Source organism: Channa argus, chromosome 7 (assembly GCF_033026475.1).
Source record: "Channa argus isolate prfri chromosome 7, Channa argus male v1.0, whole genome shotgun sequence".
Classification (NCBI taxonomy): Eukaryota; Metazoa; Chordata; class Actinopteri; order Anabantiformes; family Channidae; genus Channa; species Channa argus.
The window spans coordinates 14,586,021-14,601,440 of NC_090203.1; the positions used below are offsets into that span (position 1 = coordinate 14,586,021).

General features: G+C 37.2%; 4 protein-coding genes across 13 annotated transcripts; 2 read left to right on the top strand and 2 right to left on the bottom strand.

The window, feature by feature from the left end:
* Nucleotides 1-537: 537 nt before the first annotated feature.
* On the top strand, nt 538-2,233 carry hspb6 (heat shock protein, alpha-crystallin-related, b6). Its single transcript, XM_067510054.1, has 4 exons — nt 538-1,040; nt 1,171-1,328; nt 1,451-1,573; nt 1,668-2,233. The coding sequence occupies exons 2-4, from the start codon at nt 1,173-1,175 to the stop codon at nt 1,821-1,823; spliced, it is 435 nt and encodes a 144-aa protein (XP_067366155.1). The 5' UTR covers nt 538-1,040; nt 1,171-1,172; the 3' UTR covers nt 1,824-2,233.
* proser3 (proline and serine rich 3) lies at nt 2,092-7,126 on the bottom strand. 4 transcript variants are annotated; one of them, XM_067510038.1, is made up of 13 exons: nt 6,759-7,126; nt 6,559-6,649; nt 6,170-6,444; nt 5,817-5,968; nt 5,589-5,692; nt 4,733-4,818; nt 4,520-4,653; nt 4,186-4,415; nt 3,581-4,083; nt 3,313-3,502; nt 2,744-2,894; nt 2,382-2,463; nt 2,092-2,300 (listed from the first exon to the last, which is right to left on the bottom strand). In XM_067510038.1, the coding sequence occupies exons 1-13, from the start codon at nt 6,767-6,769 to the stop codon at nt 2,255-2,257; spliced, it is 2,055 nt and encodes a 684-aa protein (XP_067366139.1). In that variant the 5' UTR covers nt 6,770-7,126; the 3' UTR covers nt 2,092-2,254. The 4 variants fall into 4 exon arrangements, with proteins under 4 accessions (XP_067366139.1, XP_067366140.1, XP_067366138.1 ...); XM_067510039.1 differs by having other exon boundaries at nt 4,520-4,617; nt 6,559-6,667; XM_067510037.1 differs by having other exon boundaries at nt 3,590-4,083; nt 6,559-6,667.
* A 183-nt stretch (nt 7,127-7,309) lies between these two features.
* lin37 (lin-37 DREAM MuvB core complex component) lies at nt 7,310-13,126 on the top strand. Of its 7 annotated transcripts, none has more exons than XR_010914814.1 (10): nt 7,310-7,752; nt 7,976-8,051; nt 8,136-8,186; nt 8,293-8,328; nt 8,601-8,686; nt 8,806-8,966; nt 10,487-10,652; nt 10,756-10,826; nt 11,823-11,893; nt 12,296-12,364. XR_010914814.1 is itself a non-coding variant. In XM_067510050.1 (10 exons), the coding sequence occupies exons 1-9, from the start codon at nt 7,719-7,721 to the stop codon at nt 11,890-11,892; spliced, it is 717 nt and encodes a 238-aa protein (XP_067366151.1). In that variant the 5' UTR covers nt 7,310-7,718; the 3' UTR covers nt 11,893; nt 12,296-13,126. The 7 variants fall into 7 exon arrangements, 6 of the variants coding, with proteins under 6 accessions (XP_067366151.1, XP_067366154.1, XP_067366149.1 ...); XM_067510050.1 differs by having other exon boundaries at nt 10,487-10,618; nt 12,296-13,126; XM_067510053.1 differs by lacking the exon at nt 11,823-11,893 and having other exon boundaries at nt 12,296-13,126.
* Nucleotides 13,127-13,236: 110 nt separating this feature from the next.
* On the bottom strand, nt 13,237-15,388 carry LOC137130215 (chemerin-like receptor 1). The gene is made up of 2 exons (XM_067510046.1): nt 14,983-15,388; nt 13,237-14,551 (listed from the first exon to the last, which is right to left on the bottom strand). Exons 1-2 carry the CDS (start codon nt 14,990-14,992, stop codon nt 13,509-13,511), a joined length of 1,053 nt encoding a protein of 350 aa, XP_067366147.1. The 5' UTR covers nt 14,993-15,388; the 3' UTR covers nt 13,237-13,508.
* Nucleotides 15,389-15,420: the final 32 nt, after the last annotated feature.

The following is a 15,420-nucleotide window of genomic DNA, read 5'->3' on the forward strand; positions in this document are numbered from 1 at the left end:
TTAGTATAATTTCCGAGTGCGTTGTATTTTTGTGTATATTAAGAGTGATTGTAGAAAACTACAAAACTACATGTAGAAAACTACATACAACTACAGTTACACAAGAAGCTTAAATACAATTTTAGGCACTTAATATTGGGTGTTGAAATTTAGATTTAAGATGTACATTTTGTGCTTTTTATCTTGTCACACAATCATTTGAGATGTCCATTTGTTTACAAATAGACTTCACACACAAAACAACCAGCTTACACTTTGAATTTCGATGTATTATTACAATTAAAACGATCCAGCAAATTTGCAAGCACTAAAGCCCTCAAAATGCTATTTTATGCACCAGTACAAAAGTGAATTTTAAGACATTTTCTTAGCATGAGTACTTTTACTTATGATACCAGTCCTTAGGTAGCGACTGCACACTTTCAACAGTAGCCTAATGAAGTTGAAGTATGTCCACTTTGACTTGAGTAAATGATCTAAACATTTCTCACATCACCATGATGAGGGGAAAGAAGCTTTTTGGTAGCTCATGTGCTCTGGCACATGTTTGAGGTCCCTGCTGTCACTGTCCGTCTGGCAGCAGATGACAGGCGCCAACATCATCGTCTTTTGAAATTATTTTTAGTTGCATCTTCCTTGACAACCAACCTTACAGCCCGAGCCTTACAACAGATCTTATAGTGACAATACACAGTCTGTTTTCGGCGCCGCCAAACCTATAGGAATCTCGATTGGGGACTGAAATGTTGCTAATGTCTAAAACGTTATAATTAACAAATCCGCAACAGCTGCGTCATTTCCCAAACAATACGCTCTCATCTACACGGGCCTGTGTAAACACCCAAGGGTGCGCATTAGTGCAGACCAAAACAGAAGCAAGGTGCCCAACTGTGAATTCCCGACTTGTTATGTAACTCCAGTATAAAACACGCTCCCTCGCGTCCAGGACCCTGAAGGACAGGAGCTCAGATTCAGACAGACTGTCGCACCACTACATCCCTTGTTTTCGCTGTACCACATTCACAACCTCACACAAGCAGGTAAACAAGGACAATCTTTTTGCGCACTAACCCGGTCTGAAGCTTTAAAGGAGGAACGTTGTGTATTTATTGTTTCCTGATATGCTACTTATATGATATGTCAACTCCCCAATGTTTTTCTATCGATTAGAAATGGACTTCATCCTGCCGCCCACTCTGCCAGCCGGTGACATCTCATGGGAGAGGGTTTTATCACCTCTTATTCCTCGGCTGAATGGGACTTATGGACAATATAAATGGTCTCCGAAATTACTTATTCCGGAGACTGAGAATACCAGCTCTGCAGAGGTAAGCCATTTAAAGTTACATTCAAAAACAGTTTGTTTCTATGTTGGCTGAAAAAAAACTTAGAACCATTTAAAGCAAACAAACAAAAAAATTACAGAGGAAAAGAAATGTTATTTTGGTAGGTGGTCTGTGATGACACTGGCTTTACAGTTCGAGTTGATGTTAAACACTTCAACCCAGAGGACCTAATGGTCAAAGTCATAGGAGACTTTGTAGAAGTGCAAGGAAAGCATGAAGAAAAAAAGGTTGGTGTTCTCAAATGTAAATTGCAGCATTTATTCATTTATGTACAGCAGAAATAAAATGTGTCACCAAAATCCTCTAAACTGGAATTTTTAGGATGGTCCTGGATTTACAACACGTCAGTTTAACCGACGATACCGAATTCCAAAGGAAGTGGACACCATGTCTTTGGAGTCAGCGGTCTCTCCTGATGGCATCCTCATTATATCTGCACCTATGCTACAAACAGAGGACTCCAGATCCCTGGGCTAATTACAGTAATACAAAAAAATCTCTAACATCTACACCATTTATGACAATAAAGGCAACAAAAGCTTTTATAAACAGAAATGACTTCACACTTCTGCAGTCAGAGCAACACTCAGCATGTCCCAATACGCACATTTGTTCTGTTCCTGGCACGGCTCTAATATTCCCTTCTCCCTGAGGTTTGTATATACTGCTCTTGTGCTTCTCATCAATCTTTCATAATGTTTCATGCAACCAGTCTTTGTAAATATTCTGTGTTCACATATTAAGCTTTTTGTGTAACCTTTGTAAAAAGCATTTTAATTATTGATGAGCAAAGATGTAGCTCTAAACTGTTTAATGTGGAAATATTTCTTTAAAGTAAAACATTTCTTTATTAAAAATAAAATAAAAAGTCACTACTGTACATCGAGTGCTGTCTCCCAATGGTCAAGTTACTTGTTCTTGTTCAGGAATCCATTCAACATAGAGTCCACTTCACTAAAAAGTGAAAATATAGTTTATTATCTAGCTGAATTTCTTTACATTAATGGTCATTTTACCGGACAATTTAAGATTTACCTGATCTGCTCGTTTACCCATTTTCTCTGTTTGCGAAGGACTTGTAGTAAAGGGTCATCTTCAAATTCCTTTTCATCTGAATCTGAAAAGAACAAACAAAACCTTAAGTAATAATGCAACAAAATGATTCATAACATAGTCCTTCATGCTGTTGATAACACTAAGACTATTAAGTTACTGAAACTCCTGAAAACCATTTCTATGGCAAAATTCAACATATATGACACACACACACACACACAAAATCTTCTAGAGTTTTGGCAGAAGATTTTTATTATATGAATATTACTTCATAAGGAAATGTTAAGCATCTGCACTGAATTTCCAGGGAAGGGGTGGTTTCTTTGCTGCCCTAAGCTCACCTTCAGCTTCTTGCATCAGCTGCAAAATAACCTCTACAGAGTTCACTGCAGCAGGAGATTGTGCAGACGCATCACTAGGCGGAGAAACCAAGGAGACGGGGGTCTTTTGTGCTGGAGATGAATCCTCAGGGAATAAGACTTCTGAAACTACCTGTCAAGGCCAAATAAGAATTTGTTACATCAGACTTAAAAAAAATATATTTTCTGTGCATCATCAGCAGATGAGGTATGACATCTAAAAATACATGGACCGATGGATCGTAGCATCATTAAAGAACTATGTAAAAATAACTGTAAAAATGCTCGTTTTTTCATGTGAATCAAACAGTTAAAAAATTGACACCTGTGTATTTTAAATAATCAATACCACAATCTCACATATAATTAATAACTTACAAACAACATAAAGAATCATTTTCTACAAGTCCTCATATGTGGATCTTGGATTTCATTTAAAAGTAAAAGTGTGAATAGCAAATCGAAGATTTATAAATCCTCACAAATTTCGGTATTTTAAGCAGCATTTGGTTAAGTTGGTAAAAACCTTTGCAACCTGCGCATGTGCTGACCTGTCCTAAAGCACTGTGGATTAGAGAAGATGGTATATGATCACCAGTACAGCGTTCACTGTGATACTCCTGGTTACCCTGATGTCGACGCTGCTCCGCCCATGGTATGAGCTTTTTGGGACGTCTTTGATGTGAGAAGTTCTTTTTTGTAGTGTTATGTTTGTCAGAATATTCACTATTACCAGTAGATCTGCAAAGAAAAAGAAATACAGTTATATTAAGCCACAAGAATGTGTGTGTACTGTGTGGATCTTTTAAGATACGTCACCTTGCTAACTTTTTTTGAGTTTTGATGGATGTCACAGTCTTCTTTCCATCCTTGTCTAACATATTTGTCTGTGTGTTTTCTTTTCTGTTCCTCTCTGATCTATTTTGATGACTATGCAACTCTTCTTCAATAGCCTCAGATGAAGCAGGTTGTGAGGATGACTGATGCTCAACAGTAGGCCCTACATATGAAGTTCTAGGGACTTTTTTCTGTTTCTGGACAACTCTGTCCTTAGAATCAACAGATGTTTGCAAAATGTTTTGTTGTACACTAGCGTTAGACAACTGAATGGGACAGGGCAAGACATCACAGAGTAAATGCATGTGTGCAGGCACATGGGCAATAGTTTGGGGTTGAGAAACTGAAGAGCCAGAAACAACAAAATTAGGAAAGGGACCTGCAGCTGGCAGATATGATTCATGGGCTTCTGTGGGTTCTTGCTGGGGAGCAGTCATATGTAGAGGAGTAGCCATTTGTGAGTATTTGGGAGAATGATTTCTATGCTGTTGGTAAAGATGATGCAGGAAAGAGGAAATAGGTTATTTTTGTAAATTTCAAAACATACAAACACATATAAAGTAAATATCATACACTAGAACTACAACCTTATAAGCCTTTCTATTGGCTGAGGGATAGTTTAAATTAGGAGCCTGCCAGATAAACTTGGAACCATAAGGATTGGAGTGTTGAACAGACTGGGGCCATTCTCTGGCCTGCTCCATCTTTCTCCTTAAACGCCACTGATACAAGATGTCCTCCTCTGGGCAATTGGGGGTAGCCGAAGAGGGAATGGCACATTTCTGGTAGGACACAGCTGAGTCTGGGCTGTGCTTCACTATAAATTTGAAACACATAGCACAAAACCATTTATATATAGGATTAAGAAAATAGAAGAAAACATGTCTAGATATGTTATTCTACTTCACACTCGGGCCTTACCAGAAGCAAATTTAGTTAAACTGGGAATCACAGGTTTTCGAACTGGCTCATCTACGCTAACTGGGGAAGAAAAATCTGAGCAACCCAGGCCCTCTGAGCTGACAGGGACAGATCCATCACTCAGAGTACAGTTACTGTTAGAAAGAGAACAGGTTACTTCCACTTTAAGGTATATTATAATTTATCATTAGTGTTACTTGCTGGTCTTCATACCCTCTCAGCAGAAGTCTGCTGGCCCTCTCTTGAAGGTGTAGTATCTCTGTGTCATCAAATTCACCCTGGGTAGTGTCTGAACATACCTAAGGAACAAACAACAGACAAAAAGTCAATAAGGCACAATTTTGCTCAAAATGTTTTAATATTATAAACAGCTACAATATAGTGTAATTTTAAGCAAGTATGCACTATTTGGGTGAAAAAAAGGAACAAGTCCCATTGCCTGGCCTTATTAGCTAACAAATACACAGAAGTTCATTTATAAATTTTGTGAGGGTTGGGCAACATGTGCAGGCTAAACACACCATAAATGTATTAAACAAGGTTACATAAGAGCAGTCATCCCAGCCATTTAGTAAACACAGAGATTTCCAAATGAACATGTGGTGTGTTGGTAAAATGCAAATATTTATATTCACACTTCAGAATAAGGTGTCTCTTTTCTGTAGATATTGTGGTTCCTGGATATTCAAACAAACCTGGCATAACCCAGGGAAAGTAAATGTCAGCTTACACACACAGCCAGTTTATTAGGTACACCTGTGTAATCTAATGCAATCCAATACAACATTAAAAATGTTGTAGTTTTTAAGTTGAAACCGTCAGAAAGGTGATGATTCTACTCTCTTTATTATTGAGGTCATAGTGTGTAGTGGAGTCATACTGGAGTGTATTATAAGAAGAGGTGGTTCTAAAGATTTGCCCCCCTCATTTATTTTAAATAAGGTGGCCAATAAATGGACCATTTATTAGTATAATACTCCAGTACAACTACACACACTTACATATACACTTGTTATTTCTCTTTTTTATTATAGTTGCTTATTCTCTGACAATTCACGAATGCACTCACAGTAAGAGATGTTTTGCATGGAGAAAGGGTTCTGTCATGTTGATGCGGCCCCGGTGTACTGAAGATGGCAGGTCCATGGTCATCTTTCAGAGGCTCCATGACATCTGTTTAGTCGAAAGCATTCCATAAAAAGATTTTATCATAAAGGTTGCTTTCTAAATTGAAATTTCAGAGCTGAAAACTATTAATAATTATTTTTTATGCACGTGTTATTAAGTGGAAACATACCTTTGTCCATTGCTTCAGCTGGTGAGGAACTAGGAGATAAAGATGAGGGTGACAGCCACCAAAAAGGCAGCTGTTCCTCTCCAATGGCAGAGGCAATCTGCCGGCGCTCTTCTCGGCTCTGAGGCTGCCCATGTCGAAAACGTTCAATGTATCTGGAAGAGCAGAGGTCAGTGTTGGTTAAAAGTCATTATTCATAGAGTTAAATAAAAGAACCAGCTATAACAGCTACTATGCCCTTGTAATGTCAATGCTTAGATCAACCTTTTCTTATAAAATTAAGTTCTGTTTAAGGGGATAACACTGAACACTCCCATTTAAGGGTACAGTTTTAAATCTATCACGCCACAGCATACTTTGCCAGCACTGAATCCTCCTGAACTCCTGGCTTAGGTGTAACTGTGGTTTTCCTTGTTTTTGCAGATTGTTTGAGTGTCCCCATGTCAGATGTGGTTCTTAAAATGGTAGGAGTAGATTCACAATCGGTGGAGGGCCATGACTCTGCATAAACAGGTTGTCCACCCCTGGCAGCAAAACGGTGGTCACGTTTTTCAAAAGTGTGTTGACTCTCTGGACTAGGAGTGTGTACATCTCGAGTGGGTCGCTGGTTTAAACGTACAGGACTCAAAGCCTGAGAAAGAATTAAAAAAAAAAAAAACTCTAATTTTATGTATGTGATTACTTTGGAAGGTAAGATTTGAAAAATGTGTCTTCCTGTGCATGTGAAGTTTACTTTAAAACTTACAGTTTTCTTCTTTTTCTTTGTAACTGCCTGTTTCTGGGATGGGTTGTAATGTGTCTTCCCCACTCTTGGTGCTGACTGGAAGGGATTCTGTCTTGTGAACACAGGACCACTGTAAGAACAATGCATATGAACAGTTTGGAACCCTGTTGTTTAGGGTGCTATAAAAAAACGTTTATTTTGTTTAATTTTTAAATTCTTACCTGGACTTCATGACTACTTTAAAACTTCACAGGTGCACACAGGACAGGATGCACAACAGCGCCGGTCCAGATTTGTGTCCCGTCCAAACTGAGCTCTCTGACGCCAAATTATAGCTGGATCAGCCTGTTTACCTAGTTTTCATTTTAGACTAACGTTAACTTTAGACACACTAGCACTATATTAACCACCGGTCTTCTCGTCCAAATAAAGTTACCATGGAATCAAACAACAGTACGATACAAACTGTCCACAAGATAGCAAATTAAGTTGCTAAGGGGTGGATTCTGATCATACAGGGGCAACCATTCGACTAAAAACAAAACAACTTTGCTCTTTTTGATCAATACAAAACGTACAATGCGATGAAACCAAAACGAAACGTTACGCCGATCGTTGCAGCCAGGACTCTAGCCAATAAGCAACGAATTTAACATGATTGACGCAGCATTAACCCAACCACGTTGTAGTTACTTGCAGCACAAGAGCCAATGAATTAATGATAAAGCAACAGCGCGCGGAAGAGGAAAGTCTGTAAAGGCTATTCGTTTATGTAAAATAAGCTAAGTTAGCCACGGAAATTTTAGCTTGTACGCGCTGCAGTGGAATATAATATTCACACAGTATAACGCTACTAGTAAAACGACCAATGTACAGTACATTTCAAGTGAATGTGTAGAAACCACTGGGTATAACTGTTACCTAATTAAATTAGCAGAGTGAGATAGGTTTGGTGTTATCTAGTGGCAACATCACTGCTAATGCTGACGCTGCTAGCTGTTTCTAAACGGTATTGACTACAGCTAGCTAGCTAGCTAACGTTAGCGAGTAAGCTTCTTGTAGTCGTCGTGCGTTTGTAACCGTACCTACAGACAGCGAATTCGGTCACCGAAGGCCAAAGTATATTTTTAAACCCCGCATTTCTCATTGAACGTGCAAAGTAAGTTTAAAAGTTGGGGATAATGTATCACGTGAAGATCAAGACAGAAAGACCAGGTAAGAGGCTGCATGCCTCTTCCCCCTGATTCAACATTTAGCATTACATGCACATCTCTTTGAAGTATTTTTATTTTTAATGTATTATTATTTGATGTATTTTATTACAGATTAGTGATTACGTTGTTAGATGGTCACCTACATTAGGCACTTTAACCATTATTGTGGGAGGGCTGATAAAATATTGTTTTATTAAAGCATCGTTTACAATTTAACTGTGCAGATTTAGAAGGGACTGGTGCACGCAGCAGATTGGATGCGGTGTTAAAAGGACTAGTAGAGAAGAGTGAAAATGAAAGGTCAGTGAAATCATAGGCATTTTTATATCAAACAAATTCAAATGTGATTGTTTTGTCAAACTATATATATTTTATCGTGAACAGGGAGCAAAATGAGGCTGATGCTGGAAAAATGTCAGCAGACTCATTAAACAAGTATGGAACAATGATTTAGATCGCAAGTGTATTTGTAGAATTATGTAGAAAGAAGGTATAAACCATAAAAGTCTGGCTTTTAAGATTCTTTTTCTACTTCATCTAGGGATTTGTCTCCATCATCTGCTGGAAAGAGGCAAGTGTATGTATTTTTCAACCTGAGCTGACAGTAACTCAAAAATTTAAACTTGTTTTTTGTCTTTAAATCAGAATCAGAAATACTTTATTAATCCCAGAGGGGAAATTGCATTGTCATTCTGTCCTGTCAATCATTTTGTCCTTTAGCATTGACAAAATGCTTGTCCACACAAAAGTACATTATAACATACACAAAGTAACACCTTTTCCTAATGTTTTGTTGATGTTATAACTTATCCATCTTTGTTTAGATTTTATTTTATTTTTTCCCCCCAGACCATCAGCTCGATTTCCACAGCATCGGAGGAAAAAACGAAAAGAGATGGATGAGGGCATACCAGAGAGCAATCAGCATAAACAAAGTAAACTGCAGATATTCACTGCGGTGTTCTTTTTCCCCCTCAGTTACGGTGTTATTGCTTTACCTGTCCTTCATTGTACAATGCTTTACCATTTCTATTTCTTTTTGTTTTTTAACCAGATGCTTATATAATTAAGTTGTTTGACCGCAGTGTGGATCTGGCTCAATTTAATACTGGGACCCCATTGTATCCTATTTGCCGTGCCTGGATGAGGAACAATCCTTCTGTTCGAGAGCCAGCTGCTTCCCCAAGCCCCCCACACAGCATGCTAGAGGAAGAGGTGAGGTTATAAAATAATATTCAATAGTTTAAATTTTTATTCACAAAATGCAGACATCCCCAAAAGGTTATGGTAACTGCTACAAAACACTTCTTCCTTGTAGAGAAGAGGGAATGCTACTGTTATTGTGGGCAAAAACATTATGATAAATGATAAAGTCACAATAATATATGAGGCTATTGCCGGAATGTATTAATATGAATATAAACATTTCTTCACACAAAGACTTGGCAATATGGTCAAAGCCACATGTGAGATAGCAATATTATTAAAACTGACTGTGATCCAGTGTTTATTGTGGCACCTGCCTTTTTGTAGTTTTGGTCTTGACTAAAATGTATAGCCTACTTCAGTACAATATTTGTTATTGAATTTATTGATTTCATCAGTGAAATTTTATTTTCATTTTATCATGTATTCATATTTATTTTTACAATTATAGAAATATTGGAGCGTGTTGAGGGAGCAACTTTGTAAATCCTCAATGTAAATAGAAATATTGATTATATACTATTTTTATGTTCATATTATCAGCGATACTACATTATTGTCTCAGAGCTAATTATTTCAAATAGGCAACTTAATGTCTTGATTTAGAACTGCAATTTAATTTCTTGACATTATATGAAAATTTAGATTGGGACAATCTGAAAAGAGAACAGGTGTGTCTGTTTGTTTTGAGTTTTTTGGAACTACAGAGCAGTTGCTGACCGATATAGGTTTGTCAGTGGTTTGTCAATACAGCTGCATAATCAACTCCTCTAAAAACTGTTTAAAACCATACTGGACATTTAGCACCTTCATGAAGTGAAGATTTATTGTAGGACTGTTGGGTTAACTTGACTTACATTTAGCTGTAGGTGGTCATGATTAGCCAACATGTTTGCTGAGATTAAGGGACGGAACATGAGTGCTGGTAAACTACTTATTAACCTTTTACTTTGTGCTGATCCACATACGATAACAGTTACAATGTAGATAGAGAGGAGACTGTAGCATGACCACCACAAATGGTTAAGTCAGTGATACTGCTGCTCCCAAGCAATTTTTACATAAACACAAATTCTCAGGCATACATGCAAGTAAAATGCTGCTAGTATAGGCTGGAGGTGTTTGTGCAGACCTGTTAAATGACCAGCATTAACAAAGTCATTGTCCAATGCATATTAATTAAAAATGTCAAACATTGGACAGATAAAATGGCTAATCACTACTACAGAGACACTTAGTACACTGGTTGTTCAAGTTGTTACAGACTGATACGTCTTACAGGCAGTAGTGTTGTACTGAGGCTTGTTCCCGATAATGATCCTAGTGCTATATATGGGTATCTGTCAATTCATCATTTTCACTGGAATTTGTTTTGTAATAATGAAAATAGTTTTATTGCCCAATGCTACATACTAGAAAATTTGAACTGTAATTTTGGATAGTATAACGCTTTGGTATTTGATCATGCCTATAATATTTGTGTTCATGGCATCTCATTGTATTTCTTTTTCCACTTTTTGTTTTGCCAGGTTACAGACATGATCAATGGCAAAGGTCAGAATGTCTATAGACTACCTCCTCCAGCCCCTTGTCCAGTCATTACCTCTGGTGAATCCATTAATCTCAGGATCCCACAGACTGAAAAACCCACTGTTACCAAGGTTTTGTATAATATGTGCATAAGGATTATTGATGGTAATCTATTTGTAGTTTGATAATAAATTGGTATCATTTACAGTTTCCTTATTCAAGAGTTAAGCATTTAACTACAACTAACTCTTTTTGTGTTTCCACCCAGTTAACAGATTCAGTTCCTGTTTCAGGTTTTCTTTGTGACCATATGGAACGATGGAAAAAGATAAGGCAGAAGTATGTATTTAATAAAAAAGCTTTTCACATACACTATATTGTACCTTTTGTTAGTTTTATTCATATGTTCAGTAACTTGTACTGTACACATCCCTTCTTGAGGTCGGTGTTTATCTCACGGTTATTTTTGTATCGCTTGGTGGTTACGGGTGAAATGATAGAAAGAGCTGTCAGTAATCATAGATTATATATAACATGTAGTAATGCTCACAGTTTTTTGACAACTTTATGTTTATCAGTACATGCATAGTACATAGATTCTTCATACTAGTATTGTCATATTAAAGTTTCTGGTGATACAGTAATTTTGAATTACTGAAGCATACTAAATGCATGAGATGCATGCTAGGATGGTAGTCCACACTTGTTTTGCTCATTACATAAGAGACTCATCTTAAAATGTAAAGTTTTTGTGTGAAAGGAGTTTTAGAGTCATACTTACAAGACCTACTGTAAAACACTAACAGTAAAAGCAGTAAATTTTACTGTTTACGTAAGTAATCAGGTTACTGAAAAGTCATGTATATGTACATGCCGCAAAGCAGTGATCTAATTTCTCCTCCACCTCAGACTTATTTTAGAAGCATTGGTCACAAATTGTAAGTGTATAGTGACACAAAAACAACTTTTTTTATTTATTTATTTTTTAAATTTTTACTTTACTGTTTTTGTGTTGTTTTTACATTAATTTACAGTGGATATAGAAAGTCTATGCACCTGTGTTAAAATGCCGGTTTTTGAGATGTAAAAAATAAAATGAAAATCAGACTAAGATCAATACGATCTTAAGATGATTATATCGGTAAGATTCTTAAAGAGATGAAGGAGCTCTATGATTGCTAAATGCCTTCCTCGTGACTAAGACTTTCCAAAAATTATCATTTTCATTCTTTGTGATCTATTCGCAGAAAATGGCTTTTGCTCTAAGTAAATGTCTGACTAATCCTACTAGATCACCAGGTGTGTGTGTGTGTGTGTGTGTGTGTGTGTGTGTAGAGTTTATATCCATTGTATAAAATCTAGAAGGCATCACCTTTATTCCACCCCATCATCCAGCTTTCACTGAGGTAACTGTTCCAACTGCAGCCTTCTGTTATGCACATGCATTGCTGGAGATCCTGATATAACACACACACACATACATATATACATACATACATACATACATACATACATACATACATACATACATACATACATACATGGCAGAGAAATCGGTGTACTGGGGGATAAAAGTACCTGGGGAAATCAGGTTTCCCTACTCCTCTACCCCGATTCAGTAACTATTCAATTCAACTTTACATGACGGTTAAGAGATCAGCTTTCTTGGTTACTTAGGTGCATCTAACATACCATGTTAGATGAGATGTGTTACCATGTAGACTTTGGTGTTTGTGATTTCAGAAAAAACATGAAAATGTCCAAACTTTTGGAATATGGTCAGCTGACTTCCAGTTTTTTTTCCCCAGATGGAAGGAGTGCTCCAGCAAGAACCAGCTCAGATACAGTGACAGTATTAAGATTCTTAAAGAGATGAAGGAGCTCTATGATCGCTAAATGCCTTCCTTGTAGCTCTCCACCACAGAATGGATTCTATGCAGTTGGAATGGAGCCATAGTATGGAATAAACGTTTGAAAACACCTGCCATCTAAAAAAATCTGACTCATAGCTCAGAGCATTATCTAAATCGGGAGCCTTAAGTAGAACATATGTCCTATGCTTTGCAGAAATTATATTTAGAAGGTTGTTTAAGTTTCTTACATTTTTACATTACTTTTGCGTGTTTTACTTTTGAGTGTTTTTCTAATGTGACTGTTTTTCATAAAGTATTCTGTGTAGATGCTTGAATAAAATACTTGATTAGTAATATAATTGTTTGGGGAGGGAATAACTTATGCATATTGTGTAGTTTCTAATACAGGGTTTAATTGACAATAATATAAAAGCTTAACATGTACCATGATTTTTTTCTTTTTGCATCCAGGAAGCTTGTTTGGTCTTCCATTATATTTGTTAGTCAACTAGCAAAGAAATATTAAAACCAGATGTGTAAATGTGTCTCTAAAAACGGGGTGTGTGTTGTATGATGTCTGGCAGTTACAGAATTTTTTATTGAACCCAGAAAAGGCTCAAACAATGAAAATATTTGTATTACAGGACATTGCAGATGAAGTTGAGCAATGAAATGAAGAGAATAGGAATACTTGGCTTTTTTTTTTTTTCATTTTACTGTGCAATATTGTTTTAATAAAAGGTTCTGGAGCACAGTGATAAAAATGATAACATGCTGTATGTATTTACAAGAAGTGAAGTGTTAACAGCTTCAGCAAAGAAATCCATTGTATAACTGTCACAGAAGACACCAGCTCCACAATATTTTTATTTACAATACAAAACAAGCCTAAACAAGTTAACAAGTCTTGTTATTTTGCTGTATAAGTTGCATGTTAACAAACATAGCCAAATAGGCTGTGGAGCAACAGAAGCTCTGTTAATTAAACTTTGTTTCTTTCTTTCAAATGAATCAGGTATTTTCCTGTATGATGGTACAAAGTACAAAATTAGCACTTTTAATGATTTACATCAATTGCAACAAAACTGTGATATTTAGATAAAATTACAGGAAACATACAAATGTAACAGGTGCAAAGAGGAGAAGGAAATCATGTCTTACCAACATCTCAATCAGTGCTCAATATCTCTTTCACCTCAGTGACAACCACTTTGCTTCCTGTAAAGTTCATGGGAGTGGCTGAGCTCATTTTTTCTGAGGGTGAGCCAGATTCAGACTTACGTGAAAACCGGGAAAGGTGAGATGATAAGGAGCGAGAGGACATAAATGACAAGTGGTCCTCTGCCAGTGCACTCTCTAGGACAAAGCATATGGACTGCTTGAGCTTCTTCTGGAATTCATCACACATGAAAACATAAAGAATAGGGTTCATGCAGCTGTTTAAATAAGCTAGGCTCAGACTCACAGAACCTGCCATTCTAATTATGTTTGAGTTCTCTACATTTATAAATGTCATGATATGAAAGGGCAGCCAGCAGAGGAAAAATGCAACAATAACTGAGAAAATCATTCTGCGACATCTCTGTCTCCTCGTCCTCTGCAGACGCCCTGCACGAACAGCTATGGCCACATAAGAGACAAATATTACCAGGAATGGGAGGAGAAACCCCAAAACAAAACGGAACGTGTTGAGAGTCTGAAGTGGTGTCGTGAAGGGGTAAGTACAGTAGGTCTTATCTTTGAATGTCAGAGTCTCCCGGAAAGTGGCAGCAGGGGCACTACAGACCACAGCAGTCACCCAGACGACAGCAGTGATGAGCTGAGCTTTTCGGACAGTGCGCTTGTTCTGCGCCCACACGACCACCCAGATGGAAAGACAACGATCCAGACTTATGGCCATCAGAAGAAAGACGCTGGCAAACATGTTGACTAAACTCACAAAGGAGTTCAGCTTGCACATAAACCTTCCAAAAGGCCACTGGTGGTTCTGAGAGGTAGAAATAATTGAAAATATCAGGAAGGCAGTAAAGAGGAAGTCAGCCAGAGCTAGGTTCAGAAACCAAACGGAGTTGACTGTTTTCTTCATCCTGAAGCCTGTCACGTATATGACCAAACCGTTGCCAAGTAGCCCAACCACAAATATCACGCAGTAGATAACTAAAGAGAACTTGAGGACCCCATCTGTCAGAGTCGAAGAAGAGTTGTTGGTAGCTAATAAACAAAGAAGAAACCTGTTATTAGAGACATCACTGCAATCACTACTGCAATACAATTAGCATTATGCGCTGGAATTGTTTTACTTTTATAAACAGATTACATTAAAATATTTTATTTTATTGTAGATATTTTCATGCTCTTTATCACTGTATGTAAAAGTGTTCTTATCTTGGCACACATTTAATGTAAAACTAGACTTTAGCTATAGTAGCCCACTAGACTTGATGGAGAGATGACAGAAAACTTTAAGTCTTTTTACTTTCCATTCAGTTTCTGTTGTGATCAGAAAACATGACATATAACGTAGAAATAAGGTTTTTGCAATTCCATTAATGTTTTAATGTAACTATACATGATCATGGAAAGCCTTTCTGGTCATGCAGTTTAAGAGCAATGTAATGACACTTTGCAATAATGTGTCTTACCATTCGCCATCGTGCTGGTGCAGTCACGGTCTGTTTTCTATCTGGTTGATCTGTATCTTGTACAATCTAATACTCATTCTGACAGATTACTCCTCCTTCTCAGTACATGCAGCTGCCAATGGGACAGTACTTCTGCTGCAGTATTTGGCAAACAACATGGTATGTTAACATGCACAGAGTGGTGAACATAATAAGGACATTTTAGAATAAAACTGCAGGATCTTAAAAGCTTACTAGAGCTGATTGAGCGTGAACAAATGATAAAGTCATAACAAAACTATTAATTGCAGGGGTCATATGTTTTCTGTTTTGTTATATTGAAAGGTAATAAACATTTTAGAGCCCCTGTACTAATAACTAAATTTGCTCTTAAAGCTTCTTAAATTTCTTTCTCATTTCAATCTTTACCGCGAAATTATTTTTTGCTGCATGCTGCAC

Excerpts from the sequence above, each read along its gene's own strand:
- proser3 (XM_067510036.1), bottom strand. Across the intron at positions 2,464-2,743 it reads GCTGATGCAAGAAGCTGAAG|ATTCAGATGAAAAGGAATTT; the intron begins GTGAGCTTAGGG and ends TGTTCTTTTCAG. Across the intron at positions 2,301-2,381 it reads TGGGTAAACGAGCAGATCAG|TGAAGTGGACTCTATGTTGA; the intron begins GTAAATCTTAAA and ends TTCACTTTTTAG.
- lin37 (XM_067510048.1), top strand. The coding sequence starts at position 7,719 with ATGTATCACGTGAAGATCAAGACAGAAAGACCAG. Across the intron at positions 7,753-7,975 it reads GATCAAGACAGAAAGACCAG|ATTTAGAAGGGACTGGTGCA; the intron begins GTAAGAGGCTGC and ends TTAACTGTGCAG. Across the intron at positions 10,619-10,755 it reads AAAAACCCACTGTTACCAAG|TTAACAGATTCAGTTCCTGT; the intron begins GTTTTGTATAAT and ends GTTTCCACCCAG.
- hspb6 (XM_067510054.1), top strand. The coding sequence starts at position 1,173 with ATGGACTTCATCCTGCCGCCCACTCTGCCAGCCGGTGACATCTCATGG. Across the intron at positions 1,329-1,450 it reads AGAATACCAGCTCTGCAGAG|GTGGTCTGTGATGACACTGG; the intron begins GTAAGCCATTTA and ends TTATTTTGGTAG. Across the intron at positions 1,574-1,667 it reads GAAAGCATGAAGAAAAAAAG|GATGGTCCTGGATTTACAAC; the intron begins GTTGGTGTTCTC and ends TGGAATTTTTAG.